The sequence below is a fragment of the Antechinus flavipes genome, chromosome 4 (genome assembly GCF_016432865.1).
Source record: "Antechinus flavipes isolate AdamAnt ecotype Samford, QLD, Australia chromosome 4, AdamAnt_v2, whole genome shotgun sequence".
Lineage (NCBI taxonomy): Eukaryota > Metazoa > Chordata > Mammalia > Dasyuromorphia > Dasyuridae > Antechinus > Antechinus flavipes.
This window is the reverse complement of record NC_067401.1, coordinates 358,847,598-358,859,417: the sequence shown is the minus strand read 5'-3', so window position 1 is coordinate 358,859,417 and position 11,820 is coordinate 358,847,598. Positions and strand designations below refer to the sequence as shown.

The 11,820-nt window shown below is 34.3% G+C and overlaps 1 protein-coding gene across 1 annotated transcript; it reads left to right on the top strand.

The window, feature by feature from the left end:
* Positions 1-8,289: 8,289 nt before the first annotated feature.
* TTLL2 (tubulin tyrosine ligase like 2) lies at positions 8,290-11,613 on the top strand. Its single transcript, XM_051993684.1, has one exon. It carries the CDS (start codon positions 9,224-9,226, stop codon positions 10,937-10,939), a length of 1,716 nt encoding a protein of 571 aa, XP_051849644.1. The 5' UTR covers positions 8,290-9,223; the 3' UTR covers positions 10,940-11,613.
* Positions 11,614-11,820: the final 207 nt, after the last annotated feature.

Below are 11,820 nucleotides of genomic sequence, written 5' to 3'. Positions count from 1 at the left end.
GAGGGAAGACTTCATTTTTATAATGGTGCTCTGAATCCTCCCAAGTTATCTTGGGGTTTACTGAGTTGATTTCCTTCTTAAGGACCATGCCTTAAACCAAAATCAATCTGAATCTCATTGGCCATCAATAGATCCTAGGCCAAGCCCCACTTGGTCATTCAGATTGAATGTAAATAGCAATCATTTCTGCTTTGACCAGAAACCCTGAGGGTCTTTCCCTTCCAGATTAATTTATTTGGATTTTTTTTTTTGGACTAACTAAAAGAGGATCTTCTTTATTTCAATTGCCACCTAGCCTTAATCACTGAATGGGTATGGCTTAGTTAAACTGAGACCTGCTGAAGACCTTAACTTAAAAAGGTTAAGGTCTCACATTGCATCCAGGATCATCTCCAGTCATCTTGATCTATATTTTACCACTGGACTCAGATAGCTCTGGAGGCAGGTGACCTTGCATAGCCCTCCATCACTTAAATCCTATTCATTTGCATATCATGGCATCACCTCCATGATGCCATGGTCTCTTCAAGAGCAAAGAATAAACAATAACAACTATTAGTCAAGGTCTGAAACTGGCTAGTAGAAGAGTAAGGTGGTGTGAAAATTCAGTAAGGTGGTGATACCATAAGAGCTTTCTTAAAAACTCTTAAATCACTTTGCCTACTCTATCTATATCCCTAGTTGGTCCATATCAAAGATTCTCTTTCTCACAAGATATTTGCAGAGCTTCTACAGGACTTGATTTGAGGCAAAAGCATAATTGCAAGAATACTTAAATCTAGAGTTATGGTAAAAATCCTTCCTGTATTCCAAGAAGCTTTTAGTGTCACTAGAATTCTAGGTTTGAACTTCAGACTATGTCCATTTTTGTTACTTCTTGAACAGTGTGGTTCAAGTATAGGAAAACAGCTATATTGACATGGAAAATGTAAATTTCCAGATGGAACTGGAAGATATACTTTGTTTTCTATATCAACGATGGCATGTTTCCAACTCTGTTGGTATATGCCTAAGTCACAAGGGCATTTGTCTTGGAGTGAGGAAAAAATAGAATTGTATTTGGATAAGTGATATGTTTCCATGATCATAGTTCCCCAAGTAATCACAGACTTCAATCATATCTTACATTTTGCTCTTCATAGAAAAATGTGTCTGTGTCATAAAGCCAGGATCAGTCATGACTGAATAGTTCTAAGTATCATCTTGGTGTAATTTTCTAAGAATATGGAAGTGGATAGTATCTTTCCTTCTTTATCCATAAGTCACAGTAATATCATTCTTCTTAATATCAGTGGAATCTCTTACGAAACCTGTGTAGGTATACCAGGAAGACAGAACATTAAAACAAAAAGCAAAGTATGGCAGTGGTACTGCAAAGCAACTTATGGATCAAATAACAAATTTATTAGTTTATAAATTCTTTTATAGTGCCAATTATGGTACTAGGTGCTTCTAATATAGAGAAAAAAAATAATCACCATCCTCTAGAATCATACATTCTATTGGTTCACCAATGATGATTATTCTGGAAAAAGTGCAACCAAGAATAAAAATTTAGAGCCTTATTATACTTTTTCCCTTATTTGTTAACAATCTGTATGACCCTCATTAGCTTATTTTTTCCTTCCTAATTAAAACTTAATAATAGAAAGCTATAACAAGCTAAGACTATGAAAATCACAAAGTGAAGGCAAAATTGGTCACTTTCCAGTAAATCTGAGGAATTTAAACAACAAAACTGAATAAGATAGTCCCAGAAATGCCAATATTAGTGTCTACTTCATTGGTTTTGGCTGTCTACATCAATCAAATGAAAAAGACAATTGCAAAAACTGTATTTTGTTTCCTAGGAAGCGGGGGGGGGGGGGACTTAATTACATATCACTTTACAAAATTTACCATCACATATGGTTAGGGGATAACAATAAATAATTAACTGCAAAGGCAAATGTCAAGCTGAATAGAGAAAAATGCCTTCTGGGCTATATGTTATGAATTATTTTTATTCTTGGCTTGCTAATTAGAAAATCTTTTAATAGGTTCCCCTTTGCTTAGTAACACTCAGCCAAATTCTATTGCTGTTGCCCTGTGTGGTCTTTCTATAGTGGACAAAGCAGATTGTTTTTCCTGAAAGGTTACATAACATTGCTTAAAATTAGACTATCATAAAACCATAAACATTAATCAACAGTCTTGTGAGAGCATACTGCAGCCTTGAGTAAGCTGTGTCTAAAGGTGAAGGGTAAACTACTCACTCCTGGTAATAAACTATAGAAATAGTTTCACTTGATTACTAAGTAATTTACCATGAATTCCAACACAGCACTTAGCACATATCAAGCTCTTAAATTCTTATTAAGTGACACAATCAATATGTGAAATCGATTGACATGAACATGGCAGAATAATTTTGAATAGTGAGTAGAGGCCATTTTGAAGGTCTTGAGGTCTAGAAAAGAAAAACAATCTTACAAAGAATCAGCCTGGAAATTCTTCTAGTTGTTAACATAGAAATAAAGTGTTAAAAAAGCATAAAAGAGAAAATGAGAGGGGACTATCAAAAAGATCAATAAGAGGAAATTGCTCCCTTGTCTAACGTCTTTGAAAGGAGACACTTTAGCAATGATAGTTCACCTTTATATAGCATTTAAATGCTTTAAAGATTTGGGGAAAGCCTTTAATTTTCACAACTCTTTAATGTAAGTGCTATAACTATCCCCATTTTATAGATGAGGAAAATTAAGAGTAGCAGAATTAAGAAATGGCTGAGGAGGGATTTGATCTAGGTTTTAGGCTCCTAGTCTAGTGCTTTATCCACTGCTCCACCTCTCTGCCTTAATGTATTTTGTCATTTCTTTCTTTAATATATAAAAATGTGTCTCAAGATATTAGCTGTCTAACGAGAATATTTAACACAGGTATGGGTTTTTCAAACAAAAAAAAAACTTAAAAGGAACAATGTGGGGAAAAGGAAACATATTAAGTTTACAGAGGCAGAAAGATAATACAGTTCACTGATGATTGGTAAAAGTTAAATTTAAGTAAAATCTACAAATATTCTTATTCTAGTCCTCTGAAACCATGGCCTCTGGACTTTGTACAGGGGCACTCAATATTAAGTATTGTTAAATAGTTTCATTTCTGTTTTCTTAACCTAACTCTCTTATTTCCCAATCTGAGTGTTCAGTTAGGTAGCTGACCAAGGTGGCACACAGGAGCTCCTTGGAAATGATGCATGATCCAAAGCTATTTTTACCCATTCTTTTCTGCAGGGTCAAATGGAAGTATGAGTGTATTCAATGGCAGCCCCTTCAGGGATCACATTAGTAATATATTTACATTAGTCACAGCAATGATCAGATGATTATCTTCACCTAGGTTCCCCTGGAGGCACCTTACTATACAGATTCTGTTTAGCAAGAGATATAAAATATATAGTTTCATGAATGGATTCACACCACCCTTGTGAGGAATTCTGAGGTAATCATTTCATTCCTAGAAAGAATTACTTAGATCTAGAGGGTGGGAAGAAGCAAGGAAAGTGGACCAGATCTATGTTTTAATTAGTAAAGGGAATTCCCAAAGAAGAAATTCCTATTAATTCATATCAACATCTGCTCCAAAAGTTAAGGGACTTGCTCAATCATGTTGCCAGGTCTTTCTGACTCCCAGATCAAATCCCTCCTCAGCCATTTCTTAATTCTGCTACTCTTAATTTTCCTCATCTATAAAATGGGGATAGTTATAGCACTTACATTAAAGAGTTGTTGTGAAAATTAAAGGCTTTCCCCAAATCTTTAAAGCATTTAAATGCTATATAAAGGTGAACTATCATTGCTAAAGTGTCTCCTTTCAAAGATTTTAGACAAGGGAGCAATTTCCTCTTTTCTGACTTCCCAGTAGAGAGTAGGTCTCTACTACTACAGATTGCAACATCAGTGAAATGAGTTCCCTACATGTGTATACAACTATAATTTCATCATGTAGAGAAGGAAAGACTAAGAGGAAGATGTCCTTACCAAAACAGATAGGCAACTGTTTTACAGTTTATACAACCTTTCTAAAGAGTGCAGGACTAAGAAATGTCAGATACATGGTCTGAAAGCAGATTATCCTGATTTCAAAATTCCCTATGCCTGGCTGCCTCTTAATTCTTTAAGTAAGTATGGTGCTATTACAGCCTAAACAACCTCTTCCAAGCTTAGAGGCTGGGTGGCTGCAAGAAATCTAAAATTCAAATAATCTTATTGTTAAACCATCAAAGAAAATATATGGACAATTATTAGAGGTGGCAGATTTATAAAACCCTGTATTTATATTCATTATTTTCCCAGGGTAAATAAGCCCTTTACATTTGTAGGAGTTACTCATTTGTGAAATACCAGGATATTCAAATAAAAAGGTAGAAAGTTCCTACTTACTTCCTATACATATGTTTCTAAGTTGAAAGGAATCTCTCTCTCTCTCTCTCTCTCTCTCTCTCTCTCTCTCTCTCTCTCTCTCTCTATATATATATATATATATATATATATATATATATATATGTGTGTGTGTGTGTGTGTGTGTGTGTGTGGTGTGTGTGTGTGTGTGTGTGTATAAACTCACACAAAGATCTAGGCTCAAATTTTATTTCTTATACATATATAATGGCAATGTGATCCTATGCAAATTACTTACTTAATAGTCTGGGCAAGAAGCTAAGATGGAGAAATGTCTACTGTTATCTTCCTGATGCATTTTGTTTTAATATATCTCTTCTCAATAAAGAGTTATACTAATTTCTTCCCAATAAGCTATAAAAACTTGAAACTACTCTAGCAATTTTGAGATTCATATGTAAAATTCTGTATAAATGCTAGATGTTACTACTATTACCCTACTGTTGTTATTGCTGCTACTGTTACTGCACTACAATCATCATCTCTATTATTATTTTTACTACTTCTGCTGCTTCTACTATTACTATCTCCACTACTGCTGCAGCTGCTGCTGGTACTACTACTACTACTACTACTACTACTACTACTACTAGAGACTTATAGAAACTGAGTGATAACTAAAGTTACACAGATAACATCAATGATAGAATAGGCTAAATCTCATATGAACAGATAATATATCATATCTTTACATAATATGGTTTCAAGGGCAACAGAAAACCTGTTAATCACCCAAAACTTTCTCTTGTAGTTAAAAAAAAATTGAAATTCTTCCATAGTGGATTCTCAGAATTTAAATTCTCTATTTTGGTTTCCTCATCTGTAAAATAGTAGTGATGGTAGTAATAGCAATAGTAGCAGCAGCAAAAGAAGAAGGAGGAGGAAGAGGAAGAGAAGGAGGAGGAAAAGGAAGAAAGTGATGGTAGTAATAGAAGTAGTGGTAGTAGCAGCAGCAAAGGCAGCAGTAGGTAATAGTAATTAGTAGTAAAAACTAGGATTTACATAGTATTTTACATAAAAACTCCCAAAATTCCTAGTGTAGTTTTAGACTTTTATAGTTTTTTTAATAAGGGAAAATACATCCTGTAATTCCTACCTTTTAGGATTGTTGTAAGAATCAAATAAAATAATACATTTACAATTCTCTGCAAATCTTAAAATTTTACATACATATCAGTTATCATTACTTTCCAAAATCAGATAGATGGTTAAGTGATGGAAAGATTTTTATCTAAAACTTTATTAAAAATATGAATTAAAATAATTTTTAAAACTAAATATTACTAAGGCTAATCTTTGTGTGGGATATTTGAAGTTCTTATCATTTCTGCATTAGTATGAATAGGTATCCCCTTTCTCAAGAACAGATTTTAATTAAAAGATTACAAGATGATTTTGGAACCTTGAAGTGGGAAGGAACCACTCTAAAGTGGATGAGTTGCTACAGATAGAAGACAAGAAATCTGCTTCCCCATTTTGTCTTATGACAAATATTTAAACAGAGCAGCAGCCAAAAGATTTCAGGAAAATCACCTGTTCCAGCAGTGTCCCCCTCAAGCATCCACAGTAATACCGTGCCATCATCTTGAGCTTTTTGAGTTCCTTTTGCCATCAATTCTTTCTCCCTTGACTGCAGATGAACCAGTGTATGACAGAGAGGATGTAGAGAATAGTCTTTCTCTTGTTTAGGATCCAAAAGTTTCCATAATTAGAACCCTCTTCAACCAAAAGGACCATAGAAACTGAGAATTAGAGAAACAGTGAGATATAGCAGATAAAGAGATTTAAATTTAGGAGGATCTTGGTTCAAATCTCTCTTCAGGAACTTATATTAGCTATGTACTCCTGGGCAAGTAATTTAAACTCTCAGCCTCATTTTCCTCATCTGTAAAAGTACTTACTTCAATGGATTACTGTAAAGATTAAATTATATATTTATATGTATGTGTGAAATCTATATAAACAAGTGTGTATATAAAAATAGTCATTCATTGTGCAGATGTAATATGTATCCCATTTAATTATGTAGCACAATACATATACTCCATGCAACATGCATGCATAATACACATGCCAATATCAACTATTACATTGCCATGCATGTATATCCAATATATTGCTTCATTTAATTATATTTTATATTATATGTTACATATAATATGTACCTATGCTACATAATATTATACACATATCTCAGTATGCATGACCACATACACACAGACTCTGTGACAGCCATTTTAATGGCTCCATTCATGATGGGTTGAAGTTCCAAATGATTGTTGCATGCTCAGAATTCTGCTCCAGATAAAGAAGTCATTATGATAAAAAGGTAAGGGAATTGGAGCCACTAGGTAAAGGTTACAGAAATTTCATATCTCTGCTTCTCAATATTATACTCATTTGATGGTACCATCCCTGTTATTGTTCTATTTCTCCTCCTCTTCATAGCTAAATTCCTTGAGAAAACCATCTACAATTTGGGTCTCCAGTTGCTCTTCTCTGATTTGATTCTAATCTTATGAAATCTGGCTTTCATCATGAACTAAGACTGCTTTCTTTAATCTGACCTCTTAATTGTCAAATCTATTTTTTTCTTTTCTCAATCAGGAGTCTTCTGTGGAGGTGTACCTTCTGACACTGGGAATAACCCTTTTTTCCTTGATGCCCTCTTCCCTCTAGTTTGTGTGACTCTCTTCTCTCCTCTTCTTCTACATCCCCTAGAACTGGCTCCCAATAATCTATAAACACCTAAAACTACTCTAGCAATATCGAGACTCATGTAAAACTGTATAAATGCTAGCTATTACTATGGCTACTACCCTACTGCTGTTATTGCTGCTGCTGCTACTGCACTACAACCATCATCTCTATTACTATTATTTTTACTACTTCTGCTGCTTCCTACTACTGCCACTACCATCCCTATTACTGCTGCTGCTGGAGACCTAGAGAAATTGAGTGAAATCTAACGTTACAAAGATAACATCAGTGGTAGGATAGGCTAAATCTCATGTGAACAAATTATATATCCTATAATTTACATAATATGATTTCAAGAGCAACAGTATTTTTTAGAGCAGGATCTTTAGATATTGCCCACTCATCATGGATATCCCCTAGAATCTATCCTTGTTTCCCTTTTTTTTAATCTATACCTTTTTAACTATTTCCTCCTTTTCTTTCTCTTCATTTTTTTGTCTTCAAAACTTTGTGTGTGTGTGTGTGTGTGTGTGTGAATAGATAGGTCTATGTATCTATCATCTTGTTTTTGCAACTAGTTATACAACTCACATCCTCTCCTACCCCGAACATCTACTTCCCCCTGAATTCCCAAGTTCTACCAATCTTGGTTCACTGCAATAGTATTCAGGGACCTCAAAGCATGCATTCATCCCAAGCCAATGATTTCAATTAGTCCTATCTTCTTGAGAGCCCTACTTAGAACTTGAAGTCAGCAAATATAATAATAATTGATATTTAAATAGCTCTTTAAATACTTAAAGAAAAATTGGAGGGGATCCCAGTGATCATTTCAATTTCTCTATTAAGTGAAGGCCCATGATTGACCAAGAAAAACCCATTTCATTATGGATTAACTCTAAGGATTAGGAAGGTTTTTTTAAATATTATGTTTAAATATACCTCTTTGCAATGTTGATCCATTGTTCCTTTTTGTGCTTTAAGATTAATCCTTTATCTACAAGACAATCCTTAGGATACTTAAAGACAGTTATATTCCCTGTAGCCTTTTCATCTCTACTCCCTTCAACTTATACTGGTATATAATGATCTCAAGGTCTTTCACTATACTGATTGCACAAAAAATGATTTTGTGATGGGATACTAAAGAGTAGGAGTTAGTGACAAGTGGGCAGTCAACTTTCACTTTACCCATTGAGAAGGGACTAACTTTTGGAAATAGACAAAAGTAATTTAGAACCAAATTTAACTGAAGATCATTGCATTATACTGTTCTGAGTCAAAAAACATCTCTGAACTATAAAACTTTTACTATAAGATAAAAAGAGGCCTCATATTAAGTTCCTGAAAGTTGTTTTATTCCATTTTTGAACAATTCTATTAAGAGTTTTTCCCTGATAATGAACCCTCTATTGAATGCAAATAGATCTCTTACCTTTTCATAATTTTTTTTTCAATCCTGTTGCTGATTAGCTAACATCTCACTGCATCATTGGGAACCTCTTCCCTACCTTTTTTATACCTTTTAGACTAATTTTAAAAATGTTGCTCTTGCCATCTTGTCCTACCAAGGATGATCTTCTTTTTTTTTTTTTTAAACAAAATCCAATGTCTTCATTACTAGTTTATTTAATTTCATATTAAATGTCATTGTATTTTTTGCTCTGAATAATGGTTCCTACACAAATGGGAAACAACAGGCACGGGTGGCCTTGAAAGCAATACTTTTGGAGATCAAGAACATGTAGACACTCGCCCAACAGCAAAGTTTGACCCTTTTAAATTTGACCCATTTTTAATACATCTCCACTCATACCAGTTAACAAAGTGAGTCTATCCTTTTGGCAACAAGTTCTAAGGAATGTTAAATTATAGATGGACTTGTTTGGATATAAACTATAGACATGGACTCATTCATTTCCTTTTATTTAGTTTGGAATGGGGCAGTCATATTATATCAAAATAAAATAGCTCCAACTACTATTATGCTTAGATATTATGCTAGGTTATGATAATGACAAGCTGAATTCATTGTATTAACCCCTTTCTAATTATCTATTTTTTAGTAAAGAAAAAAAAATCATATGATGACAGATGAAAATTCAGAAATTTTGTTAAAGCCATTGGTCTTTCGTGCAGATGATTATATTCCTGAAGTAATTAAAAATGTTCTACTAGAACGTGGTTGGAATAGATATAATGAAGATGTGCAAGATGTAGCAGATTGGAACCTGTATTGGCGGACCTCGGCTTTCTGTATGACTGATCATAACAATGTTAAGCCATGGCAACGACTTAATCATCACCCAGGAACCACCAGGCTTACCAGGAAAGACTATTTGGCAAGACATTTGAAACACATGAAAGGGATTTATGGAGCATCTCTTTATGCCTTCTCTCCACTAACTTATATCATGCCCAATGACTACATTAAATTTGTGGCTGAATATTCTAGGGAGAAAGAGACCCTTGGCACTAAGCCAAGCTATTGGATTTGCAAGCCAGCAGAACTGTCTCGTGGGAGGGGCATAAAGATTTTCAGTGACTTAAAAGACTTGAACTTTGATTGTTCAACAGTTGTACAAAAATATATCAGCAATCCCTTCCTCATTGCTAAGTATAAAAGTGATCTGCGTATTTATGTTTGTGTTGCTGGCTTCCAGCCCTTAACCATTTACCTCTATCAGGAAGGACTGGTACGATTCGCCACTGAAAAGTTTGATCTCAATAACCTGAAGAACAAATGTGCTCATCTAACCAATAGCAGTGTCAATAAAACTGGGGCCTCCTACAAGAAGAATAAAGAAGGGATTGGCTGTGGTTGCAAATGGACCCTGAGCAAGTTCTTCACTTATCTTCGCAATCAGGATGTGGATGACCTGCTTCTGTGGCAAAGAATCAACCACCTGGTGATCCTCACAATTCTCTCCATAGCCCCTTCTGTCCCCTTTGCTTCCAATTGTTTTGAGCTTTTTGGATTTGACATTCTGATTGATAACAAGTTCAAACCATGGCTTTTGGAAGTGAACTGTAGTCCTGGCTTATCTTTAGACTGTTCTTCTGATGTGTCAGTGAAGAGAAAGCTTATCCATGATATCATTGAATTAATGCATTTCAAACAGATTTGCCTGGATAACACCAAAAAGAAAACTGGTGAAGCTTCAAGTCACCGGCCTCACATTTCCTGGACTGGAGGTGATAAAGAGAAAGTCCATGAAAGTTCAAAGCCTTGGTGTAAAATTTCCTGGGCAGAAGCTAAAAAAGATAAAGACCTTGAAACTTCAGGACAATGGACAAATATTTCTCAGTTTGGACAAAAAAACAGGATTCATACATTATCTGGATATACATCTCATTATAAGGAGTCTTCCAAAATTTTATCTTTATTAGAGTTCCAAGGAATTGTCTATAAGACAGATTTATCTGTCTTACAGAAAAATGTCAAAATTTTTCCTAAAGAAATGTTTATGGCAAAACCAAAAGAAAAGAAGGCAAAAGGTTCCCTACCGGCAGCCTTTCCAAAGATAAGAAATATACAAACTACATTCAAGTCATTCCATCACTCTCCATCTTTTGAGTCATGTAAGAAGAAGAAAAATATCACCCCAAATTTGCTGTCAGATAAGGGCATGAGACCATGCTCCCGTGCAGGTGATTTTGTTCTCATTTTCCCTTTCAATGAAGCTACTCTTGCAGCTACCAAGAATGGACTGGATCTCAAAAAGGTCATGCATGAATTTCAGAAGTTTGTAAATAAACAACCAACACCAGAGGCAGAGGATAAAACTAAGAAAACATGACAAAGGATTTTGATGACTTAGGGACAATATGAATGCAAGTCCCTGAAATATCTTTTATCCCTGAAATATCTTTTATCATTGAAAAATGACAATATTATTTGCTTTTTGGCTATCATATAAAACTATCAAAATTAGATAAAAGGAAAATTCCATTAGATATAATATGTTTAAATTTTTATAGATTTAAAACACATATATTATTATTAATCTAAGGTTTCCTCAAAAATTCTGGGCAAGTGGTACCCACATGCATTTGGACATGGCTTTCTGCAGTAACCTTATATAATTAAAAAATAAAAATAATAAATGATTAAGCTAATATGTTACAGGATCTTAGAAGAAGAATATAAGACTAAAATATCAGGAGTAAAAATACTAAACAGCCACATTTTAATAGATCTTTTCATGGGACTCTCTTAATGACCAATTTCTTCATAATGAATTCTACTTCATAACAAATATCTCATAATGTATACCCAATGCTACTGCCACATTCTGATGTTGGTTAAGTCATTTCTCCTTTTGTGCCCTCAATTTCCTCATCTAAAAATTGAAGGAATTGGATTCACTGATTTTTAAGGTTTCTTCCATCTCTAACATCCTATAATACATCAAAGTTTTCCCCTAAACAAAGCGCAAAACTAAGGAAAAAAGGACACCAAAAGATTCCCTAACCCCAATCTTACCACAGATAAAAAAATGACAAGTCATTTTCCATTATATTCTATTACATCTCATTTGGGAATAAATGGAATTTATATACTGAAGCCTAGCTGTATTGCTTAAACAGTTTTGATTGTTTTATGCATTATGCATTAACTTATTCAACTTTTTAGACCTATCATTAGTAGCCCTGGGCTGGGTCTTGTTAGGGATACAAA

Excerpts from the sequence above, each read along its gene's own strand:
- TTLL2 (XM_051993684.1), top strand. The coding sequence starts at position 9,224 with ATGATGACAGATGAAAATTCAGAAATTTTGTTAAAGCCATTGGTCTTT.